The sequence below is a fragment of the Agelaius phoeniceus genome, chromosome 11 (genome assembly GCF_051311805.1).
Source record: "Agelaius phoeniceus isolate bAgePho1 chromosome 11, bAgePho1.hap1, whole genome shotgun sequence".
Taxonomy (NCBI): Eukaryota; Metazoa; Chordata; class Aves; order Passeriformes; family Icteridae; genus Agelaius; species Agelaius phoeniceus.
The window spans coordinates 1611257-1635709 of NC_135275.1; the positions used below are offsets into that span (position 1 = coordinate 1611257).

Sequence of the window (24453 nt, forward strand, 5' to 3'; positions counted from 1 at the left end):
CAAAATGTAATGGGTTCCTAAGTCCCTGCAGGATGTCTACCTTAGAACACAAATACAAGAAGCACTTTATCTGATTCACTTCATACAAGATGTGTAACTCCCTAATATTAATCAATTTAACTTGTGCTCACAAAATTATTCCAGCAAGTTGCACATACAATGTCTTTGAAGACCCAGACTGAAATTAACATAAAATAGTGAGAGGTTAGAAGAGAAGGAAACTGAGGTACAGCCAGATGTTCTTGTTGCAAGAGCTCATTCATCTTCTCAATTCTTTTTCCCTGCCTAGGAGCCAGCTCCAGTCAAACCCCAGCTCCCCTGCTCCAAACACAGCTGATGCTGCTGCTCTTAGAGAACGAAACAAGGAATGAGTGTTATTACAGATCAGTGCCAGACTGGAGCCCTCACACAGCACTAGGGGGATTATCACACAACAAGCATCTCAGTGCCATTCCAAGACCAGAATATATTGCATCAAATTGGCTGAAAATTTTCTGGACCATGTAAGACATCCATGGAAAATTCCTTTTTTCACATCCCATACTCTCTTCCTTTTCAACAGCGCTCACTGATGATCCTGTACTGAGCACACACTTGCTTTTCCAGTGATTTGGATTTTGGTAACCTGTGGACTTCCCTCACACCACTGGAGGCATGTCTGCCTGCATTTCTTTCCTGCAACTCTCACAGAAGAGTTCCTGTACTGGTCCCCAGTGTCTGGTGGCCAGCATCAGGCTGCAGGGTCCCCACACCAAGTCCCAATGCTGGGCAGCAGCTCAGCAGCTCCCCCACAGCTTCTAGAAACAACATTTCTACAGAGTGACCTCATACAAAATAAAGCTCATCCTAAGAATTCAGCATCCTTACCCCTGAGGCATCCTCGTGTGCTCAATTCAGGTAACCTTGGTGGAAGGGTGTTCACTACAGGTCACTGCAGCTGCAAGGAGTCACTTGCCCTGTGCATGGCACGAGTAAGACCATGAGATCTCATCTGATGATTTTCATTATTTTTAAGATATATAGTTTACACACAGGAACAGCTCACAAGAGCATCAACTTTTACACCTTTTAAAAGTTACTGATGCAAATCCTCCCCTTTCAGGCAACTCTTAGAACTGTTAAAAGCTTTTAAACACAGAGCTGTTGAAGCCATAAACATTTATTTTAGTACTTGGTAATTCAAAACTATGGTCAAACAACTCTGAGCCCTTCTGAACACAATCGGCCTCCCTGTGATTCACAACAGCACCAAAAAAGCAAGCAGCACTCAGACACCAAGGGGAAGGAATTACTGCCCGGGGGTTTGTGTGAACGGCCCCATTTCTGGTGTAGGAAGGGTTGGAGAAACTGCCGCCAGAAGTGCAGCAGCATGGCCAGGCTGGAGAGGGCAGGCAGAGCTGTAGAGGGACAGGGCTGGAGAGGGACAGAGCTGGAGGGGACAGGCAGGGCTGGAGGGGACAGGCAGGGCTGGAGGGGGACAGGCAGGGCAGCCCCAGCACAAGCCCCCCACCCACCCTGGCTGCCCAGACTCCCTTCCCACCCCACTGCACCCACCCGAGCCACTTCCACCATCTCACAGCCACCCCATCACCATCAGCCACCCCATCACCACCAGAGTATCCCAGGATGAAGGGAAAGCTGCAATGCCAGCAGGCAGTGAGCTGCTGCAGGCAGTGACTCTGGAATGCTGCTGCAGGGTGCTTGGTGTGTCCCAGACACCCACACATGGTGCTGGAGCAAGGCAGGTGGCTCCTGGGGGGCTCTGCAGCCCCCTGGCAAAGGCAGGGAAGGGGAAATGTGCTGGGGAGGTTTGCTGGCCCAAAATACAGCACAAATCCTTCTTTCTCCTACCCCTCTCCCAGCCTTTGCTGAGCAGAAACATTCCCAGTGCTTTCAGATGGTCATTTAGGACTTTCTGGTGGCTTTGGAAAGGAATTGGTCATCTCAAGCAGAGCACAGAGAGACTGGGAACAGTCAAGAAAACATAAAACCTGCTCACACATAAGGGGATCTTTATAAAATTCCAATTACTTGCTGGCGTGTTACCTAAGAATCCCTGAGAGGTAAGAGATATTGCTCACTGTGAGGCCCGGGATAATGAAATTACAAATCCTTTCATGAGTAAGCATATGCTGGAAAGCTACGTTTATTTGGCCTACATATTTGAAACTGTTCAAAAGGTTATTGTCTCACAAAATCTGGATCAGGAGTTACTACTTATACTTTCCTTTCTCTAACAAGGAGCTACATTCAGAGTCAAGGTTTTAATTCCTTGGTGATCGATTAGAATAACAGACACATTACTGTGAAGAAGCCTCATTTAAATTCTGTTTTCTGAAGGAGTATCAATCATGCATACCAAAAAAATATACTCTCAGATACTTTTATAAATAGCCAGCAAATGGAGTCCCCTCAAGAAACCTGCTGAGCCCAACAGCCTCGTCTGTTCAAGTGGGTAATTAATTTATGCAAAAAAACTCCCATCTTATGTTCATACTTTGTCTGCAGCATGTTTGAATTTCTGAACTGAGATTCAATGTTCTTGTTGCAAACCATGTATGGAGCTGGCTTTGCATAAATAATGATTTTTACCTCAACAGAACAGGTATGTGAGATGGGTTTTCAAAGGTATTTTGGTGCCATCCTAGGTTGGGTGCCTAACTCCAGCTGTATTATGGCAACAATTTGAGATGATTTAAACTATCTTAGTACCTCAACCTCCTGAAGGCAAGGATATCTGAAACCCCCCTGTGTTCAGTGTCCCTGTGGAAAGCCTGTCCTAGTAGGCACTGCCCTGGTTTTGTGCTGCAGGTAGGATGGGTCTACCCTGCATGCCCCAGCCAGGTGTGAATGCTCCATCCTGTTCCACTTTCAGTCATCCTCTGCACATTCCCTTGGTGCCAGACTGAGCACAATGGATTTCCTTATACAGAACACTCCCAGCCAGCTGTGAGTAACTCCCTGTGCTGCAGCACCAACAGCCTGAAGTATAATGCACTGTAAGCAGAGGAAGTCTGACTGCACCTCACCAGCACACAGAGCTGTGTGTGGGACAAGAAGTGTGCTCTTCAGCGGGTACTTAATGGAGGCAGGACTGGCAGGAGCTGCAGGAACACACATTTCTCCCACCTTGTAGACTGTACTTGCCTGTCGTGGTCCCCAGTGATTCACACTGCAGGCAGCAGCTGTTACCTTAATTTTATGAATAACACAGGGAGATGGAGAGCCACCTTCTTACACATCTCTGTTTATGAGATTGGCATGTACTGGAGTTTGAAAAGAAAAGAACTCAAGATCTGAGCATTTCTTAAATTATTTAGGTTCTTAGAAGTCGGCAGACACCTGACTGTGACAGGCTACACAGCTTTTAGCAAAGCATGGCACCCAGTGTCGGCATTCTGCATACCAGGTTTGTGCCTGCATCACTGCACAGATCTTTGCAGCTTTAAAAAGGATCATCTAAACGATATTTTCTAACTAAAGACCACTATTCAATATACAGCTATGGCTTAAAATACTTTTTAAGATAAGGAGCAAAACAGCCCCATAAAAGCCTGACACAAGAGTATTGGTAGCCAGGAGCTTGTGACCTGTGGTTAATATCTCTGTTTTAGAAGGAAGATGCGCATGAGGAATGGGAGAAGGACAGTGGTGAGGAGGGTTTGGGCTCTACAGGGGAATTCCTGCAAAGAATAACATTCCCAATGCAGAGCCTGCAGCTCTGAGAGGCTCCCTGAAGCCCAGCCAGCTGGAAAAGCAACAGCCTGATCTGACCCAGAGCAGCTCCCGAAACACAGCCAGGTGAGCAGCAGCCATGCAGCAACATGCCCAGAGCCATCACCCAGACACAAACCACAAAGCACCGGCACTGACCTGAAAGCATGCCCCTAGGACAGGTCTGGACACTGGGAATTCAGCTGCTGCCTGCATGCCTGGGGCTCCCCAGCCCTGCTCCCATCCCTCACACGGGGCTGCTCCCATCCCTCACACGGGGCTGCTCCCATCCCTCACATGGGATGGGACTGCTCCTGGAACTGCTCCCATTCCTCACAGGGGGCTGCTCCCATCCCTCACACGGGGCTGCTCCCATCCCTCACACGGGGCTGCTCCCATCCCTCACATGGGATGGGACTGCTCCTGGAACTGCTCCCATTCCTCACATGGGATGGGACTGCTCCTGGAACTGCTCCCATTCCTCACAGGGGGCTGCTCCCATCCCTCACACGGGGCTGCTCCCATCCCTCACACGGGGCTGCTCCCATCCCTCACATGGGATGGGACTGCTCCTGGAACTGCTCCCATTCCTCACATGGGGCTGCTCTCATCCCTCACTCGGGGCTGCTCCCATCTCTCACAGGGGACTGCTCCTGGTACTGCTCCCATTCCTCACAGGGGGCTGCTCCCATCCCTCACATGGGGCTGCTCCTGGAACTGCTCCCGGAACTGCTCCCATCCCTCACATGGGACTGCTCCCATCTCTCACAGGGGACTGCTCCCATCTCTCACAGGGGACTGCTCCTGGGACTGCTCCCATTCCTCACAGGGGGCTGCTCCCATCCCTCACACGGGGCTGCTCCCATCCCTCACACGGGGCTGCTCCCATCTCTCACAGGGGACTGCTCCTGGGACTGCTCCCATTCCTCACACGGGGTTGCTCCCATCCCTCACACGGGGCTGCTCCCATCCCTCACACGGGGCTGCTCCCATTCCTCACACGGGGCTGCTCCCATCCCTCACATAGGGCTGCTCCCATCCCTCACACGGGGCTGCTCCCATCCCTCACACGGGGCTGCTCCCATCCCTCACACGGGGCTGCTCCCAGCACTGGATACAGACCCAATGGAAAGCAAGAGCTGAGGAAGCAGAGAGCCAGGTCACATCTGTGCCTGCAGATTGGATACTCTGGCTACTGTTTATTTCAGAATCTGCAAACATCTACTCTGAGTGCACTCCTCTGTGTCATTTGGGTACATTTGGGTTTTCCTTGCACCCTCTGCTCACAAATCCATGCCTGAGGTGACAAGGGAAGGGTGCAGGGAAGGCTGTGCACCAGCAGCAGTGAGGGCATCAGCCCCCCACATATCATACATGGGATGTTTTCATTAATAGAAATGGTTGAATTATTTCCATTTTTCCTTCTAAACTAGCATCTGGCTGCCTAATACAGTACAAAGGCCACTTTTTGCAGAACAGATAGACAGTTTTTAATTTTATAGTATTTTAGTCTTCCTCTTTCTGCAAGTATCTCGAACTGCCTTATTCCCATTCGTGCTCCCTCAGAACTCCAACTACCAAAGGAATCACTGAACACTATCACCCAGGGCTGTAATTCATGCTGATTCACACTTGCTGGCCCAGAGACTTTTTCTCCTCATACACCAGTCTCCTGAGGTTTATTTTTATTCCTCAGATATCCTATTTTGAGGCCTCAAAGCTCATTTCTTCCTGTTACAGAAAGGACTGGGATAAAGTAGAGAACACAGGATTAAGCCTGAGGTAATTCAAGTAAAAATGAGACAACACTTCACCTGATAGCAAAAAACCCAAATTAATTGCAAACAGAGTTTGTTTCTGAAGGACCATGCAAGCATTCTTCCACCTCCAGTGCTTTTTATGGTGGCAGTAAGAGGAGGAAAGGGTGGGTGAGCTCAGGGAATGCTTCCAAACCCTCACTGCAGGTCTGCTTTCACAGAGTTATAGAATATCCAGGAAGAGACCAAAAGGACCATCAAGTCCAACTCCTGGACCTGCACATGGATCTGTCTGCCCTCATTTCAGAAATTCAAGGTCATCCTATTCCAGGAGTTTCAGAATCAGCAAACATGCAGCAGATGGGTAGGTTGGAATCTCAGCTACATCCTCAGAAGTTTCACAGGAGCCTACCAGAAGCTCCTGCCTGAGCAGGATTCACTGGCAATAAATGCCACTCTCATATCCACTGATCTCAGCTCCCAAATTGGTGCAATTTACTCCAGCTCGAGAACAATTACCTTTATCTCTAAAAGCCACCACGGGAAAAAAACCACCAGTTATGGAGGAGTTTAAGTGGAAAAACACCTCCACTCTGAAACATGACAGGTCCAGCTAGATCCAAACTGCTGCTGAGCCTGCCAAAACCAGAATGCAAATCATAAAACTTTCACAGTGAAGCTGCTTGCTACCTGAGTTACATTTATCCAAGGAATAGCACTCTACTGCCAGAGCATGGGGAAATGGAAGAAAGTGGGAAAATCTTAACAGAATTTGACACTAAGTTCTTGAAATATATTTTAGTCAGCCCTCCCCTGATTAGGGCATTTTTAGGATGAGGAAATAGGCAATACAGAAATTAAAATTCCCCACATTTGCTGCTCTTGCAGTAAGTGACAGGGTAAGATCAATGTTTGTAGAGAGACTGTAGAAGGAGAACAGTCTCCATTAATCTCATCCCTTCCCATGGTGAAAGCACTTAATTTGTACTTTCTCAGCTGAGTAATTACCTCTGCTGTACACTTACAGCTCCTTTAGGAATGGAGTAGCTGATGTGAACACAGGGCAATACGACAGATAAAAACAATGCTAAAAAGAAGAAAGAAAACCAAACCACAAAATTAACCTTTCCTGAGCACCAAAGTATTCCATGTTGTTTCCACCATTAGATTACATATGAACCAGCAAAGATTTGGGAGATGAAAACTCAGCTACATATAAAACCAAAGTGAGATATGTAAAATACAAGTAATGAAGTGAAGTTTTTAACCAAAGACATCAGGACCCAAGCACAGCAGAATTCTGGGGACAGGATACAGCTAAACAGTAGGAACAAATGCAACAGCCACCTAACTTGGCCTGAAAGCCTCTCTGGAAGCTCACAAACTTTCCTAAACTCTGGGGAAAAAGAAACACTAAACAAAACATAAAAATAAATCTAGAATGGCCATAGAGTTACAGAAATGTACCCCAGAGCACTCTGCTGAGAGCTGGTCAAACAGAAACCTGCACACTGCCAGAGTGGCTGCAGCCTCATTAGAGAACAGCCCAACAGCCCCACAGGCTCTGAAAATCAGGGGACTGATGTAGTTTACACCATGCTGACAATTCCTGAAGGGAGGAAATAAGTTATTTGGCAATTCTGGTAGATTTTGCCATTTTATAGTTGGAAATGCATGCACAGGATTTATGTTTTCATTCTGTATCTGTAGGCAAGATTAATTTTTCTTTCAAGTCTGACTAGTATCTTCACTCCTCCTCCACCACTGGTTCAGAAGTCACCAAAGACACAAGATGTATGTGTTTTATTACTTGAAACATATGGAGCTACTCCCATGAATCACAACCACGTCAATTACAGCAGCATAACGAGTGGAAGCACTGCTGTCCCTAGGCACGAGCGCTGGTCACGGCAAAAGAGAGCCCTCATTTTTTGAGAGGCCGCAGTTCCATACAGATCTTCCACCAATATTCCTGATGAGAATGGTGGGGCAGATCAGGGGCTGCCTGTCCAGGTCCCACCTGTCAGTGACTGTGGGTGATGGACATGGTTTGGTGGCACCAGTGCTGGCTCCCAAGGCATGCAGCAGCTCCATGGGCCAGGGAAGCAGCAGCCTTGGAGTTGCACCATCTACAGCCAGTCAGAGAGTTCTGTGCTCCCATGGGACATTTATTTCTCATTTCTACCTCTGCAATATTTAAAGGAAATCACAGGTATCTCAGCTAAGGGGAAAATGGAACCCAGTGATTCCCAAGTCTGCTTCTCCCAGCTGAACAATTCATGCCTGACATGCCATCCATCACATCTTGCTCCAGGCACCTCAACCTAACCCATCGCCCAACAATACCTGTCTCAGCCAAGCAGTTCCTGGGAATCACAGACTGCAAATCGCCCAAGCAGACTCTAAAATTCAGTATTTAGTTCTGGTGCTGAACACTTTCACCCCAACAGACTTTCTTAAACCCTCTCATTGAAAGTTTCAGGGTGCTCCACCCATTTATCCTTTTTTGAAAGAAGAAGAAGAGGCAATTTTATTTAAAAAAAAAAATCTTCTTTAAAGTGACATCAGGAAACAGGTTATTGTGTGTCAGTCCTAATTCAGGCCCATGTATCATACACAGCCTTGGTGCACAGCTCAGATTTTGAGGGAGGCTGAAGCAAATAAAAGGGAAGTCAAAGAAAAAGGAAAAAGCTGCCATCTCCATCCATGGACCTGGCACATTTTCTGTTTGAACAGCCACAAGGTGCTGTGTGTGTCGGGACTTAGAGTCTGAGCTCCAACTCTGCTCTCCTCCTCCCGTCTGCCTTAAACTTTTCCAGGAGATGGACTGGATAGCTCAAGATTTAAGGGCTACTGACACAGCCCAGGAGAAATGCCACTGCCCAGGGACTCATCAGTATTCTCTGCAAGCATCCTCCAGCTGAGTCTTGGGAGAACATTTTGTGCCACATCTTGAAAGAGGAGGTACTGCTCTTGATTTGATGAAAAATGAATTGGAAATATGAGCTGTGTATGTGCTAATTTACAGCGATGAAGTTTGCATTCATTACAGTAATGAGCATTGCATAAAGTGTATAATCAACATTCCCTGCAGATGTCAAGAGGAATCCAGAGGCAGGGAGGAAATACGTATACTTGCCACAGCTGATCATAAACATCATAAACTTCCAGCCCCATGAAAACATAAAGAAAGAGAGAGCCCTTTTTCTCCCTACTAGTCCTCAGGGGTATTTGAGTGTGTCTCTCGAGTTCTTGAACTAATGAGCTTAGACAGCCTTTCAACCATGAGATAAACATTACAAGTGCTCTAAATATTTTTATTTAGAAAGTGAAAGCACAACTGTTTCACTTCCTTTCCAGAAGAAGACAAAAGCTACAAATGTGATTACACTGAGTTGGTAACTGGAGATAATTAAATCCTTCTATGCCGAGGAAGAGGTTTCTTTAACATCATAACACAAGTTAAAAGTAATTGAAGAAAAATGCCAGAGTTTAATCAATCATCATCTGAAATACAGTTAAAATACCAGAAAACCCCATCCACTGTCTGTGAAATCAAAGCAAGGAGGACAACAGTGAAATGGTACCTGTTCTATGAAATGAAACACAAACCACCTCCTGAGGGGATGGAAGAAAGGTTGGTGGTGGTTTGGTTGGTTTCAAGGCCACATGCAACAGTAAGAACAACACAGCAGAGGATGAGCACCACAAGTAAGAGTTCTCTAGACACCCACAATGGAGTCGTTCTTACCTTCTGGCAGCCTGGGGTTAGCATGGATGGAGTTGGGGTCCCCGTCCTCCTCAGGATGGTACCGGTACAGTGTCTGCGACTGCTTTGGGGAGGACTGGCTGCGGTCTTCCTTCAGAGCAACAGGAGGAGAGGTTGTTGCACTGAACTTCACCTTGGGGAAATCATTCCCCTCGAGGCCTTCATGGGATGATCTTGCTGAGCTTGACTCTGTAAAGTTCACCTCTTTCAAGCCCTGATACATGCTATTGTCTGGCTCTTCCTTCCTGGCATGCTTTTTCATTTTAGAGTGAGGGGCTCTTTCTTGCTCGTGCCTCTCTTTGTTCCCTTTTGGCCTCCTCTCCAACTCCTCCAGGGATGCCTCGGTGGTGGCCGTGGTGTGCTGGGGAGGAGCCCCGGTGGTGGCTGGTGCCTCCTTGCGTGTCCCCTGCTGGAGGGAGGGTGCGGTGGTGCGGGGCAGCCTGCGGCGCTCGCCGCGCTCTGTGGCACTGCGGGCCTCGGCAGGGCCCCGGGGCACGGGGGTGGGGCGGGGCGCCGCCGTGCCCTCGGTGTGGGGGTCAGCCAGGGCTGGCACTGAGGGAGCCACACTAGCTGCTAGGTAGTCATAGTCCTCACCCTGCTCCTGGCTGAGGCTCTCATGCTCCAGGTGGGACGAGTAACTCCTGTACTTCTTTGGAGACTCCACCTGGGTGTTGTCTCCCTCGGAGGCCTCCTGGTCATAGCTGTAGGGATCGTCGTAGTGCCGCTCGGGCTCGCTGTCCTCGGAGTCCCCTGGGCTGGCCGTGTTCAAGGGGAACGTGTCGCAGTCCGGCAGCTGGTAGCACATCAGCTCCCCGCCGGCGTTGGGGCAGTGGCAAACCTTGCAGGGGGGCATGTGGAAGGTGTGCCCCGCCACGTACTTCTGTCCTTCGTGCAGGCAGCCGATGCGGCCACACTGGGGACACCCGTCCGCCGGCACCACCGCGTCGATGCAGTTCGGGGGCAGCTCCGGGCACAGCATGAACTGGCAGCTGATCTTGCCCCCTCCCTTGGGGCATGAGCACTCGGTGCTGCCGAAGTCCACGAAGTAGGACTGTCCCTCGGGCACCTTGCCGTTGACGAAGCCCACGTTGACACAGTCGTAGTACTGGTAGCCCTCGCAGGTGCAGCCATGCTGCAGGCACGTGGCGCAGCACTCGCCGGGCTCCAGCACGTCCTCGATGCAGTTCTCCAGGGCCTGGCACTCGGCGCCCGTGCAGTCCCTCTGGGCCTGGCAGCCACCCGAGCACAGCAGCACCAGGAGCAGGGCGTTCCAAGGGCTCTGCTGCCAGCTCCGGGCCCTGGCCATCGTCTTCCCGAAGGAACGCGGCTCCGCTCCAAGCTCGCACGTTCAGCCTTGGCTGCTCTCCTGGAAGGCTGGGGCTTCAGCTCCGAATCTGCAGCGGCCTCCTAAGTTACTTTTTCTCATAGATCCTGGAGTTATGAAAGAAAACTCTGTTAAAGACTACACTCAGCACATATCCTGTTAAACATTAGAGGTCTTTAAATGTTGGGACGAAATCCAACATCTGGAAACCTAAGGACAAAAATTAATCATAATGTCTTCCAAGCATTAGAGGCACTAAGTTTGGAGCTGGATGCTTCCCCCACCCCTGTTCTGAAAAGGAAAGGAAGAAAAAAAGGTTGTGACTGCTCTGTTTTGAATCTGTTGACAAAACATATATATTTCAATAAAAGGAAGGCCCTTCTTTATACTTCAATGCCTTTTTGTTAATCTTTCCAGCTAAAAAGATTTTTTGGCAGAGCATAAGTAAATACACTGTTCTTCCTCTGCAGATATCAGCTTAAGATAATTATTCTTTATGTTTTAATTACAAAGACTCAAATCTTAAGGAATTTTTATAGACAAAACTTAGCCTTGGGACGTGAGAATTTGTCTGTACACATGTTAACTCAAAATCTGGATTTTTTCTGCCTCCTTCCCCCACTGAGCAATCTCTTGCACTTCAGTCTTCAGCATTAACAGTTATTTCTTTGCTCCAGCAGGGCTAAAATAGAACTTCTTTGTGTGTTGTGGTTACTTTGTGGTAATACTAACTATCCTGTAATACATATTAAGGGCCAGATTCTCCGCTCACAGAGGTTGGCACAGCTCCACAGCAGGACTGTGGTGCACAGAGGGATCGACTCCAACTTCACTGGAGGACATTTACAACAACTGAGGTTGTGCCACCACTGGCAACCACTTCTTTTAGTTTTGACAACACCAGTGGTACTTTTTAGTGAATACTAAATACTATACTATACTATGAACACACAATATACATCTATACATACATGAACTGCCATAACAGCACTGTTAAAATGCCTTGAAGAAGAGAAAATGGTTTGCTTTCTAATTACTAAGCCCTTTGAACATCAAAAAGTTCAAGGGTTAATCAGCTGTTGTCCTTTATATCAAAATTCTGCTCACAAAGCTACACAACCTGGAAAACCACTTACAACAAAAAACCAATTTGCCTATAGAAATTTTATAGAACCAGCAATCTGATTATTTTCCCAGGACCCCTCCCATCATCAAAAAAAACCAACAACCCTAAAACATTTATCTAGGGGGTAAAATACAGCCACATCACCCAGAACAATGAGCCATACACACAACAGGAGTTGTGCCAGAAAATCCATTCAGAGAGATTACTTCTCCCATTCAAAGGGGGCTTCCAACAAGTCTGCTCAGTCCCTCTGGCAAGAGGCCAGGCTGTGGGAAATGCCTGCCTGTTCTGATAAGATATGGGCAAACCGTGCTAAGAATTTCCACAGTTCTGCCCTGGAATCCCAATTACTTCAGTACCTTATACAGAGACAGAATTCTTACAAATGTGGGTTTCCTACTACTAATTTGAGTATATTAGCTGAGTGTGCTAGAGGAGAGTGACTGAAAAATAAATTTGTCAGAAAATACAATAATGGCTTGGAACAATTTCACTTTTTCAAAATCTCACTGCTCTCAAAACCAGGCTATTTCTCATGAAGGAGAATTTTCAATATGTGGTGCTGAAATTAATTCCTCAGAACGTAGCCTGGGAATTAATAATTTATCCTGCTTTCAGCAGCTTTTCCAGGTAATCCAAATTTGTAATTGTTACATTGCTTTAGCTGGGAAATAATGAATGGGAGAACAACTACAGGTGACTTCTGTAAGGGGCTCACAGTAGGATTTTGTCACATCCCCTGCCGTGGTACCTCCTGGCTGTGATGCCTCAGTGCAAACCCCATGGGGAGGCAGCTGAGCTCAGCTCTGCCCTGGCCATATTCCCTTTTTTACATCAGGTGTCCCAGAGAGCCCCAGCACCCAGAATGGGCCATGTGGGTGTCAGAGACACAGGTGTGGCAGCCTCAGTGTGCACCAGGGCAGGGCCAGGCATCACCTGTGGGACAGGGAAGGGGGAGCTGGTGTGAACACCCCTGCCCAGCCAGTCTGTGCTGGGGCACAGCCCCAGGTAAAGGGTGCCCCGAAACGCCTCAGGCACACACTCCCAAAAGAAACCCCTGTGCTGAAGCAAGAGGCAGAGAGCAGTCATCCCTCACAGGGAGAGCGTTCAAGGACAGCTGAGGGCTCATCACAGGACAATCCTACTTTGGAGAAAGGAGTTGCTCCCCTGTGCTGTCACCCCCTGGCCCCCTCACCCCCACCTTTTTCCATCCGAGGGTTTGTTTGCTTGCCTGGGTCACCGCCGGTCTTTCCTCTGTTCCCATCCTTGCTCCCTCGCCTCTCACCCACTGTCCCTGCCTCTCACACTCTCTGCTCCGTGCCCTGCTCAGTCCCCTGTGCCTTCCTCTTCCCACCATTTCCACATCCCTCAGCATTTGGGTTTTCAGGCTTAACTGATAAGGCTGAAATCCTTATAAGCCCTTCCTCCATGAATGACACCACAACCTTCCCTTTCCTCACCTCAGGCTCACTTTCCTTCCTCAGAGGCTGCTTGGTTTTGGTGCAATGACACCAACAAAAAGTATCTTTTCATTCCTTTAAACCACTGCGTTGCCCTGTGCTTTCTCCATCTGTTTCCCGCACCCCTCACTCCCCCCAAACCACAAACTCACTTATCAAAGAAACAGCCTCTACTTCAGGCACAGGGAAAACCATCTTTGAGGGAAGCACAGACAGGGCTGCTGAGCACCACTGAGCCCCCATCCCTGCACACAGAGCCGTGCTCCTGCCAGCCCCCACAGCTGGTGTGCTCCACCTTGGACCCCTGCCCTGCCCCAACACTGCAATGATGCTCTGGAGACAGCAGCTCATTACTGGGGAGAGGCACCAAAAGCTGGAGCTGTAAATAAAGAAAGGTCTCTGAGCCAAAAGGGTAAAAACAATACACTAGCTCTGTAGGACAGGGGAGTTTAATACCAGCAGATGTTATTGCAATAATTTGTTTCCATTAACTATTTTAATGCTTTCCTTGATGTCCTTTTAAACAACTAGGGCAATACACAAGGGCTTCACTAAAATGAGAATTGGTTCTTTGTACTCTCACCAATGTCCTTCACCACTCTTACTGATGTCACTGACCTTTGCTGTTCCGTTGAGGGACAAATTACGCCCTGCACACCTAAAATAAAAGTCTTTCAAAGGCTCTGTTGAAAGCTTTACAGAGCTCTACAGCAAGGGAACCATGTGCCACCCATGCCAGCCCTCATGCACTGCTTCACGTCCCAGGAGAATTCCATTCATGTCCACTGTGGAATTTCCTAACCTGTATATCCTGCCCTGGTTTGGTTCAAGGGCTGACCCTGTTGGCTTTACTGGGCCATTATTAAAGAAATTGTTGCCATTCCTGTGCTCATAATACCTCCTGAGCAAGTAGGAGTGCCTGTGCTAGAGAGGGGCAATGCTCTGGACTGAGTGTGAGTCCCTCAAATTCTACCCACATAAACATGTGAGGTAAACCAGCAGTAAATGGAGGATGGTCACACTGCTGCAGTTCCTTATGCCTCGATTCCCTCTTGAAAAAGTATTCCTAGGAAAGTCAGAATAAAGACACTTTATGTAAAACCAGCTTTAAAAACAGTCCAAATAAGCATGAACTGCAGGCACACATTTTCATGGGAAAGGAAAGCAGATGAACCCAGTATCTGTGTGATGGGACATCCATAACAGCAGCAGCCATCAAAATTGTAACTAGTCCTGGCTGAAAAACACCATATTCCTGTCTCCTGGCAGGGGAATAAAACAAGATTTCAAGATGCTTATTTCAATGCAGTTTAGGGCCAAAAAGTTATAAATTTTGACATTTTTTCAAAACAATATACTCCAAGTGATTTACTTCATTCAAAGCCATAACATAAAACCAAAAGGAAGAATGTTGACTTGATTAAAATTGTTCAGTCGTATTACTCTAAAATGTTGATGAAACCAGTGTGTTCCCACAGAAGATCTAGACATTTTAAATGTGCAAGTTCTTTAAATTAAGAGGAGCATTTTATTGGGAGATTCTTTTTCCAGATGGTTTCATTTCAGTGCTGAACCAGAAAGCTTATTTTAGGTAAGCAGAGGTGACAGGAGGCACTCTCCTTCAAAGATTTCACCCAAAGACAATGTCTCTGTGTGAAGGGTGCCCCAGAGACATACAGAAGGTGGGCACATGTGGAAGAGATGCCACAGGAGCAACACAGGAGCATTCTGTCAAATGTTCACTGAACAAAAGGAGACAGCTGTTTATAAAGAAAAAGCAGTAAAGAGAATAAATCCAGTGCACTGTAGGAGAACTCACTGATTTCCATCTTTAAGATGTACCGGCAATTTCACCAGCCGCAGATCCCTGTGAAGAGGTTTTGACAGAACAATTCTTTCTCTGTCCCACCTCTCAGTCCCTCACTAAATTGCCATGTTTGAGGATGACAGTAACAGAAATGCTGGTTTGATCTGTATCTTCTACTTTTGAGAGTGAGCGGTGCCAGATGCCAGGCTGATGTAAGAGCAGAAGGTGGCAGCCATCTGTGCAATCCCTCCCGTGCTGGGTACTGGGAGCACACTGGGTGTAACTGGTCTAGCAGCCCCCAAGCCTGCCCAGGAATCCACACCTAAGGTTCAGACACACAAAGAAAAAACCTGTGGGAAAGCCAGCGCAGGGCTGGCACTCGCCGCCTGTGCACAAAGCAAGTTCATCAGCCCACAGAGCTGCCACGAACATTCTCCTGCTTTACCAGTGCCAGCCAGATGAAATTGGCCCTGCAGGCTCAAGCTGTACATGAGCAGGGACCAAACACAGCCTTGCTCTGTGCTGGTGAATCTTTTGGTGCTGCTGAATCTCTCTCACAGCAGTGAAAGCTCAGCAGAAAGCAGGGCAGCAGGCAGAAGCACATGTGCATACCCGTCCCGAGGAGCAAGGGGAATGTATTTCCCCAGTCCAAGCATTTTCACACCTCTCCCCAGCCAGAGCTCCGGGCTGCTGCAGCTGCCAACAGCTCTCCTTGCCTGCGGTCACAGTTTAGACTGAGGGAGGAAGAAGGGAGGGGACGGAAGGAAACAACAATTTTAAAACAATCCCTTTTAAATGCAAGAGAAAATGGAAATTTGTGAGAGTATTTCAATCTTGTATGAAAACCAGGAAAAAAACCCTAAACCCAGTAAGTCCTGACTGGGCTGTGCCAGCCCATGGATTAGATCTTCCTTTCACACCCTCTCAATCCGGAAACTTGTGATCTCACCAGGCGCTGGAAGGGATGGCTGCTGGAAGGGACTGCTGCTCTCCTCGCAGAGGGAACTGCAGGCTATTCACCGGGAGGATGAATGAAAAGGGAGAAGTGTTTCCATCACTGCTCTTATGCAACATTCAGGCCCAGGTCTCATCATCTCTGCCTGCAAATTATGGAATCTGAGCTGAGCTGAACCCCTGTGTTGGGCAGAAGGAGCAGAGGGGTAGGATGAACCTCAGGGTAAATCCCAGTCCAACAAGCTGCTTTTTGTTATTGAAAGTAAAGCACTGTGGAGTTGTCAACACTCTGGTTCTTGGCTAAACAAGGCTGTGTTCGGGAGTCATAGCTTTTGCAGGCAGTTTTCCTCAGCTTTGTTTTCAATAGGAAGTCAGTTATCATTAACCCCCTTTTCATGGAAAAGCTTTTAAAATTGGACATTTGGGAGTCTTGGGGATTTTTACTCAATTCAACAGTGAACTCAAGAGGAGACAAACAAGAAGAAAGCAGGATGGGATCAAAACTCATGCAGCCTCCCAAAAGAACTCCAATGAGAACTCCCTTCCCAGCAGAAGTGCCCTTGGGCAGAGATGCTCCAGAAACTTCTCAGGACATTCCCCACACTCAAATCCAAACAGGAATCTGACATGCTGCAGTAATGGAAAAGCATCACCCAAGGTATTTCAGCTGAAGTAGCCAAGCATTAACAGAAGTGACCAGGCAGCTCAGGGACTTATTCTTCCTCAATGTGCAGGGTTTGAAGGCTTTCTGAAGTCCCAGAGCACAAAGACATCCTTTTTCCAAGGGAATGGCAGAGCCAGGGAGGGGGGAATCGTGTCTTGGGGCTATTGTGTCAGTGCTCCCCTTCAGCCCAGCCCAGCACAACAGGGCAGGAACTTGGATTCCAGAGGAATGAAATTCTGTGTCATTGGGAATCGCCAGTGCAGCAGATCCAAAGTGAATCAGTGGGAGCACAGCAGTTGCCCTGGAGCCAGAGAGGAAGGGCTCACATGGGACATGGGGAGCTCAGCACAGGGACCAGAGCAGCAGGGACCGGCCCAGGACTCTGCCACAGGGACCCTGACAAACCCACATGGGATCCCTGACAAACCCACTGCAGGATCCCTGACAAACCCACCACGGGATCCCTGACAAACCCACCACGGGATCCCTGACAAACCCACATGGGATCCCTGACAAACCCACTGCAGGATCCCTGACAAACCCACATGGGATCCCTGACAAACCCACTGCAGGATCCCTGACAAACCCACCACGGGATCCCTGACAAACCCACATGGGATCCCTGACAAACCCACTGCAGGATCCCTGACAAACCCACATGGGATCCCTGACAAACCCACTGCAGGATCCCTGACAAACCCACCACGGGATCCCTGACAAACCCACCACGGGATCCCTGACAAACCCACATGGGATCCCTGACAAACCCACATGGGATCCCTGACAAACCCACTGCAGGATCCCTGACAAACCTACTGCAGGATCCCTGACAAACCCACATGGGATCCCTGACAAACCCACTGCAGGATCCCTGACAAACCCACATGGGATCCCTGACAAACCCACTGCAGGATCCCTGACAAACCCACCACGGGATCTCTGACAAACCCACTGCAGGATCCCTGACAAACCCACATGGGATCCCTGACAAACCCACCACGGGATCCCTGACAAACCCACATGGGATCCCTGACAAACCCACTGCAGGATCCCTGACAAACCCACATGGGATCCCTGACAAACCCACTGCAGGATCCCTGACAAACCCACATGGGATCCCTGACAAACCCACTGCAGGATCCCTGACAAACCCACCACGGGATCCCTGACAAACCCACCACGGGATCCCTGACAAACCCACCATGGCCAGGTTTCTCTCTGGACAATGCACAGGAGGCTCAGCAAGTCCTGACAGCGGGGCCAGGGTCACAGCTCTGCTGCAGAAGGAGCCAAACTCTTACACTGGAGTGAAAATAAATGTGTTTGCTATTGATACACTTTTTTCTCTTCTTTTTACATCACCAAGTTTCAGGTGACTATATATACTCCTCAAAAACACAATTAAATAATCCAGCTATTTCCACACCAGCCAAAGAAATCTGGGAAAAGATTAAAGCAAACTCAGCAACAGCCACTCAAAAATGTTTCCCAAGGCACAGCCAACAAAAACTTGTCAAAGCTCATAAGTTATGAACTAATTTGCACAGGGAGAGCTCTTTTGGCAGCAGGCAGGTCCCTGAGCTCCACAGCACCTTGAGCAGCTGCACACATGTGGAGACAACCTCGTGATGGGGCAGCACAGCTCCCAGGAACCAGCACCAGCTCCGGGCTCTGGGCTTGGGTGAGCACTGTCAATGCTGGAGGCTGCTCTGATAAGTGAAATAAAGAATTTTTTCTCATTTATTTAAAGAGCTGCACTCCTCTCTTTCCTCTCAGGAAGGAACAAACCCCTAGTTTCCAAGATGTTTCCCACTATTTAGATATTTACCATTTCCCAAAACTAACCCAAGCACAACCCCTGCACAATCTCACAACCGTGCCCCTCAAATATATCCTTTCAAGATCCTGGACTAGATTTCTCACTCTCTGCTTCCTTCCTCTAACCTCCCTTCAGGATGCTCCAGCCCCCTGCCCCTTGCACAGTTTTACAGAGCTCCCATTTGCAGGGCTGCAGTGCCCCTCACCAAGGAAAGAGCCTGCTGCAGGGACAGTGGCATGCAAAACCTGAGATGTCACTCCCACTCCCCTCTGTGATTCCCTCTCCCCGTTTCTCCTTTCCTCCATGAAAGAACTCTGACACTACTTAGAACTCTCTCTAAGCAGCACATTTAAGTTTTGCATTTGTTTATTTTTCATAATCCAGTCCCCTGTTATGCACTTTGAACCCCACTGCCCCCTAAGCAGTGACAATAATACGGACCTTTTGTTGGGAAATGCGTTGGTTGGAACATCTGAGCACTCCCCACCTATTTCAGGCAGCTCTTTCCAAGCAGTTCAAACTGAAAATTCCCCCACCCCCATCTAAAATCCAAATTAGGCCAAAGAAAGCCTACTATTTAACTGACAGCTTAGCAAGTGGCCTTTCCTGCCCTGTGCGCTGCCATGTGGCAATTTGAAAATAATTAACAATGGTTTTCATCCAGGGAAGGCTGAAGAGAGCTGCCAGGCAGCTTTGCACAGCGTACCTGTGAGCCAGAGCTGCCTCCATCGTCTGAACTTCAGCTTCAGAACAGAGGAGTGGATCTGAGACCCTCCAGAAGAACTCAGAGGGGTTTGCTTCAGTCTGCCAATTCATTCCAAATCAGTGTTAAAACAAAATGTCAATACAGCAAGTTTGCAGCAAATAATTTTTTTGTAATTGCGTCCCGACTTTGTCACTATCGTGATTAATGGTGAAAGTCTAGCTGTTGGGCACTGAAAAATACCCAATTACTGAATCTGGTTGAGCATCTGACAAAATACATGATTCTTTGGTCTGAAGAAAAGGAACTCAGACTTGTTTCAGCATTCCTGCACATGCCTTCTCAACCTCCATGGACTGCAGACAAGAACATATCTGGAGTATGGACTGGACGTACTATGAGGCATATTGCCAATTATAAATTAATAAAATCCAGAAAAAGCAACAGTGATCATTCCCTGGGAACAGTTTCCTCTCACATGGTGACAAAACAAAGTCCATATCAAGGTTATTATATATAGCAATTAAATTCTTCAGCTAAAACAAAACTTGGTTAAAATGTTTTCATTGAAATGTTGGTTACCACAGGCATTAAACAAATGGAAATCAAAGCCTACCATTTGTTGAGCACTTTGAAAAGCTTTATTGCAAAAAAAAGTGCTGGAAAGAAACCTTCAATTTTTCCTCATGAATTAAAGTAAATCCCTGTAAATGAAGCTGCATCTATCATGCTGCTAATCAGTCAGCAGCCACAGATGTAATCCATCAATCCCAAGTGTTCCTGCACAAACTTTCCATAAAAGATAATGGAATTAATTTGGTTTGGTGGGTACCAAACTGAAAAGGAAAGAAACCTGCTCTGCTATTCCATCTCAGAGCCCATCATGCAGAGACAACAATAATTCCAGGTGGAGCTTACAGAAGTCACATGAGTATGGCCCCATCTTCCACCTCGGGTTTATCCTGCCCTTTTGCCTGCAGCACACGTGGAATCCTGTATCTTGACTCCCTTCCTTTCATAGGGAACAGATCCAAACTGTCCAGGGGGTAACCTTAATTTGCAGAATAATTTCCTGGAGATAGGAGCACGAGTTTTTCCTGTTTCTGCACAGAACCCCAAGCTGGCACACTCAGTGATAGTTTGCCAAGTGTCCAAATGCACTGGGACAGCTTCTGCCCTCAGATGCACATGTGCACTTCTTGTGTTCAGAACAACTTGTGGTTCTGTACCATATTCAATCTACAAACCAGAATGAGATTAGGAAAGCAACTCTTATTTATTTTGTAAATTACACATGACATTTTCTAATACCACAGGAAGTTACAGTGATCTGCTGGGTAAGCTTGCAACCCCGACTCTTGAATACTTTAATTTACTGATCATCACCCAATACAAGTAAACCCATGATCACCTGCAACCACAGGTGGAATATTCAAAACAGAAATCCCAGTAAACCAGATGATACTGCATTAACAAAAAATGCTGACTGAATAATTGTATATGTTACCTTATAGACACACACATAATTTAAACAAGAATACTTTTTTTCCTTTATCATCATCTTGGTTTTGTTGAACACACTGACAAAACAGTAAATTCAATCTGATTTTCATCACAGCAAACAATACTCCAGCTAAAGTGGTATTGACTAGTACAAACAATTTGTTTGGTCTTGGCACATTAAAATACATATTTATGTTTTGGTCAATGATCTTTTGGAAGGGAAGGAACCTATTTTATTTTCCAGCTGAGGAAATCCTATAACTCTAAAGATAATTAATACAAGAGGAAGTAAATAATCAGTACAAGGGGAAATAAATAATTAGTACAAAAGAAGAAGAATGAGTTTGTAGTCCCTCCTTCCACATCAGTTATGTACAATCCAGCAGATGACTGAGAAGGAAAATTAAGATGGAAAAGTTACTAACATGAGAGATGAAATGAAATTTCCCAAGAGTAGAGAATATTTGGTATTTACAACAATGAAAGGAGGACAAAAACCCCACCAAGGATAGCAGAGGGGGTGAAGTGGGAGGTATTTCAGCTTTCCAGACTCCCCTGTCAGTGCTCCCCGAGGCTCTCTGAGGCGAGAGGCACCTGCAGAGAGCCTTCCTGTGGCACGGCCCTGCCTCACCCCGCCTGATGGAAACGCTCTGGCAGCCCAGCCAGACGTGCACACCCAGCTGACTGAGCTGGAGCCTGCCACAGGGAAGATTCCCACTGGGTTTCAGTAATAAACCGGACATTGAATTGGAAGGCTCAATTCTGAAAGCAAGGGGCAGATACCACGGTCCTGGGTATCCCAAGTACAAAGAACAAGAACAGAACAAAGAGGTCCCTGAGTTTAAGTTCTCAGAAGATCACTGGTGCTGTTTAACATCAGTTTTCTAGAAGTCACCTCGCTGATGAGGCTCTCTACAATCAGTGGAGGGCTGGGTAATTCTCCAGTGGGCAATTAATAAACTGTTTGGGATGGATACATTGTCCCTTTGCTCTGAGCTTTACCACAAAATTCCAGGCTGGTTTGGGCTGGAAAGGACCTTAAAGATAACCCAGTTCCACCTTCCACTGCCCCAGGTTGCTCCAAGCCCTGTCCAGCCTGGCCTTGACACTTCCAGGGATGGGAAGTGCACCAGAGACTATACATGATTTACATGATACATACCTTAATTTTGGGTGGATAAAGCTGCAGAGCCTGTGATTTTTCACTTTGCAAAGCAGGACTCTACAGGCAATATGAACAAAGCTGGAACAGAATTGTAAGGAACAGAAATAAACTGAAGGGGATATTCCTTCACCAAATGTGGACCACAACACTGCAGAGGCCAGGGAGGAGAAAGCAATCATTCCCTTGGAGGTCAACTGGGAGAATCCCAGCAGAGCTCTGAAAAAAATTATGGACTCCATCACTCCAGCAGTTCCTGGTCATCCAGAGGAATGGAGAAGGAAAATGCTGCAACACCCCACCATTCTGCCAATCCTCTGTTTCACCTACAAGACAAACTTTTATGAAGGGTGCAAGGTGTACATCCAGATGGAGGTGTTCCTCTAGTAATGTGGGGGGGGGGCACATTACACATGAGCACGATAAGGACTGTCAGGATCTGGATTTTCATTGTTTCCATGCTCTTCTCAGAGAGCCAAAGCTCTATAAATCAAACAAGATATAAAAATAATGTGCTCTTGTTATACACAGGCTCCTGTCACACACTGACCATTCACACCCTGACCACTGCCTCCCAGGGCCTGATAAAGGAGATTTCCTGTTTGGGGTGTTTCACCAAGATAAGTGTTCACCTTTAAAATAATATTAAGCAGTACCTTTCCACATTACTTTCCAATCTGTACTACCATCTCAGCCCACAGGCACTGTTCTTCCTTCAGCAGGAGATTTTGAGTTGTTTGACTTTATCTTGTTTACTTTACACAAATGCTATTCCTTTCTTACAGATGGGTATGATCTGGTGAAGACCTGGAACATTTTATCCCATAGCAAATCTCATTCAAAAGTACCATCTGTTCTTCCTGCAGGGGCACAGTAATACCAGAAACTGTTTAACATTCCATAAATTCAGACCATAGAATGGATAGCTCATTGTTAAAATGAAGCAAGGCATCATTTGAAACCTGATGACAGACATTTTGCTGGGGTTTTGTCTCAAAAATAGTACCCAATGTATTATTTTTGGTTTGCTTTTAAAACTTCATATTCGACATTAAACAGCAAAGGTGGGTCACAACGTGACCTTAACGTCTGGCTGAATCCCCACTTCCAGCAGGGTCCTGGCTAATAACTTCAGGAAGAAAGAGACTTGGGAGTGGGCCACTGGGTTATAACAAATTCACTGCAACACCACATTCTGCTCGCCTTGCCCCTGGCATGTGTCTGTTGTAGCTGCAGGATACACTTCCTAAGAGAACAGAATTCAATCTTCAAGTTTAAGAGCCATTAAAATATGCCTTATTTTACAGATATTGCACTTACTGCCCTCACACACAGCTCTACCCTCTGCCTTTCGCTGACTGACAAGAAACCCCATGTTCATAATGGTATGAACTGCCATTTGCCATTCCTTTCCACACCCCAATGCTACAATGTTCAATCAATAAAAAGGCTGGACATGAAGTCCTGCTATGAGTATGTACCATCTGAGTCAACACTGAAACACATTCATACAAGAAAACCACAGACTAAAGAAGGGGAAAAAGGAGAATTACAGCAAAAAAACCCAAAACACACACAAAAGGAATCGGGAGTGTTTAATTGGAAAAAAAATGGGTTCTGTAGAATGCTGCCCCCAGAGTGGGACACAGTGGCCCCGTGCCCAATTCCTGGGGTTTGCTGGGGCCAGGCAGCCCCTGTCCCCTGTCCCCTGTCCCCCTCAGCTGTGGGAGCCAGGCTCCAGCAAATGCACACAACTCACACTGCTTGGAGCAGGAACCCAGCCACGGACCGTCCCAGTGACACAAACCAGCCCACAGCGCTTGCACGCTCCCAGGGATAGGAACGAACATCTCAAAACTCTATTATTTCAGCCCAGAAAGTTGTCATTTAACACCCTTTATGTAAGTGTATACAATCATTGCCATGTCTCTGGGAAGCTCTCACACTGCTATAATAAAATCCACAGAAGTAAAACGCACTTTTAGCCCAGCCATTCCTAATCCTAGAGACAATGCCTATATTTTTCCATCACATCAGATCCAGGATGGTGGGGGAAGGGCAGGAGTGTGAGGAGACCGGGAAAATGCAACTTGAGAAGTGGTAAGTGTGTCAAAATCTAAATTACTTGGAGATATTTTGCAGCACAATTCTCCTTTATGCCTGTGCAGCTCGGTTCATATGGCTCACATTCAGCCTGTCACAGTGAATCACTGCTACTCCTTGACTAACATTAACAAAAACAAACCTAACTTTCGCTCCAGCCTCCTGTGAGGTAAAACTTTGAATTCCCAGTCAAAAGGCCAGAAGTGGCATTAAAAATAATTGCTTTTGTAAGAAGCTCATTTTCAGGAGAAAACAAAAAAAAAAAGCCCATGAAGATCTGACTAATAGCACAAACACATGTGTTGCTTATGGAGAATTTTGCAAAATAGCAAAAAGCTTTGTCCACAAGCAGCAAAGACCCAGCTTTAGCAGCCTTAACTAACAAAGCAAACCGCCCCTCTGTACTTAAGTCTTTAAACTGCATCAAACTGGAGATATTTAGCAACAGCTTTAGAGCCTAAAGAACAGTTAAAAAGTAAATCTGGAAAACAAAGTACAAAAACCAAAGTGAAACTCAGCCAGACACAAGCTCTGCAACTAGCAGAACGCAAGGCACAAAGCAAAGCCAGCACTCAAACAAAGTTATTT

At 47.0% G+C, this 24453-nt stretch overlaps 1 protein-coding gene across 2 annotated transcripts in view; it reads right to left on the bottom strand.

Annotated features, from left to right (window-relative positions):
• The window catches only part of FBLN2 (fibulin 2), a 95459-nt gene that overhangs the window by 60175 nt on the left and 10831 nt on the right, over positions 1-24453 (bottom strand). For both annotated transcript variants that reach the window (XM_054640199.2, XM_077184746.1), the window contains exon 2: positions 9223-10671. In XM_054640199.2, coding sequence (XP_054496174.2) covers positions 9223-10546 — 1324 coding nt within the window. In that variant the 5' untranslated portion in view covers positions 10547-10671. The remainder of the gene's footprint in view (positions 1-9222; positions 10672-24453) is intronic.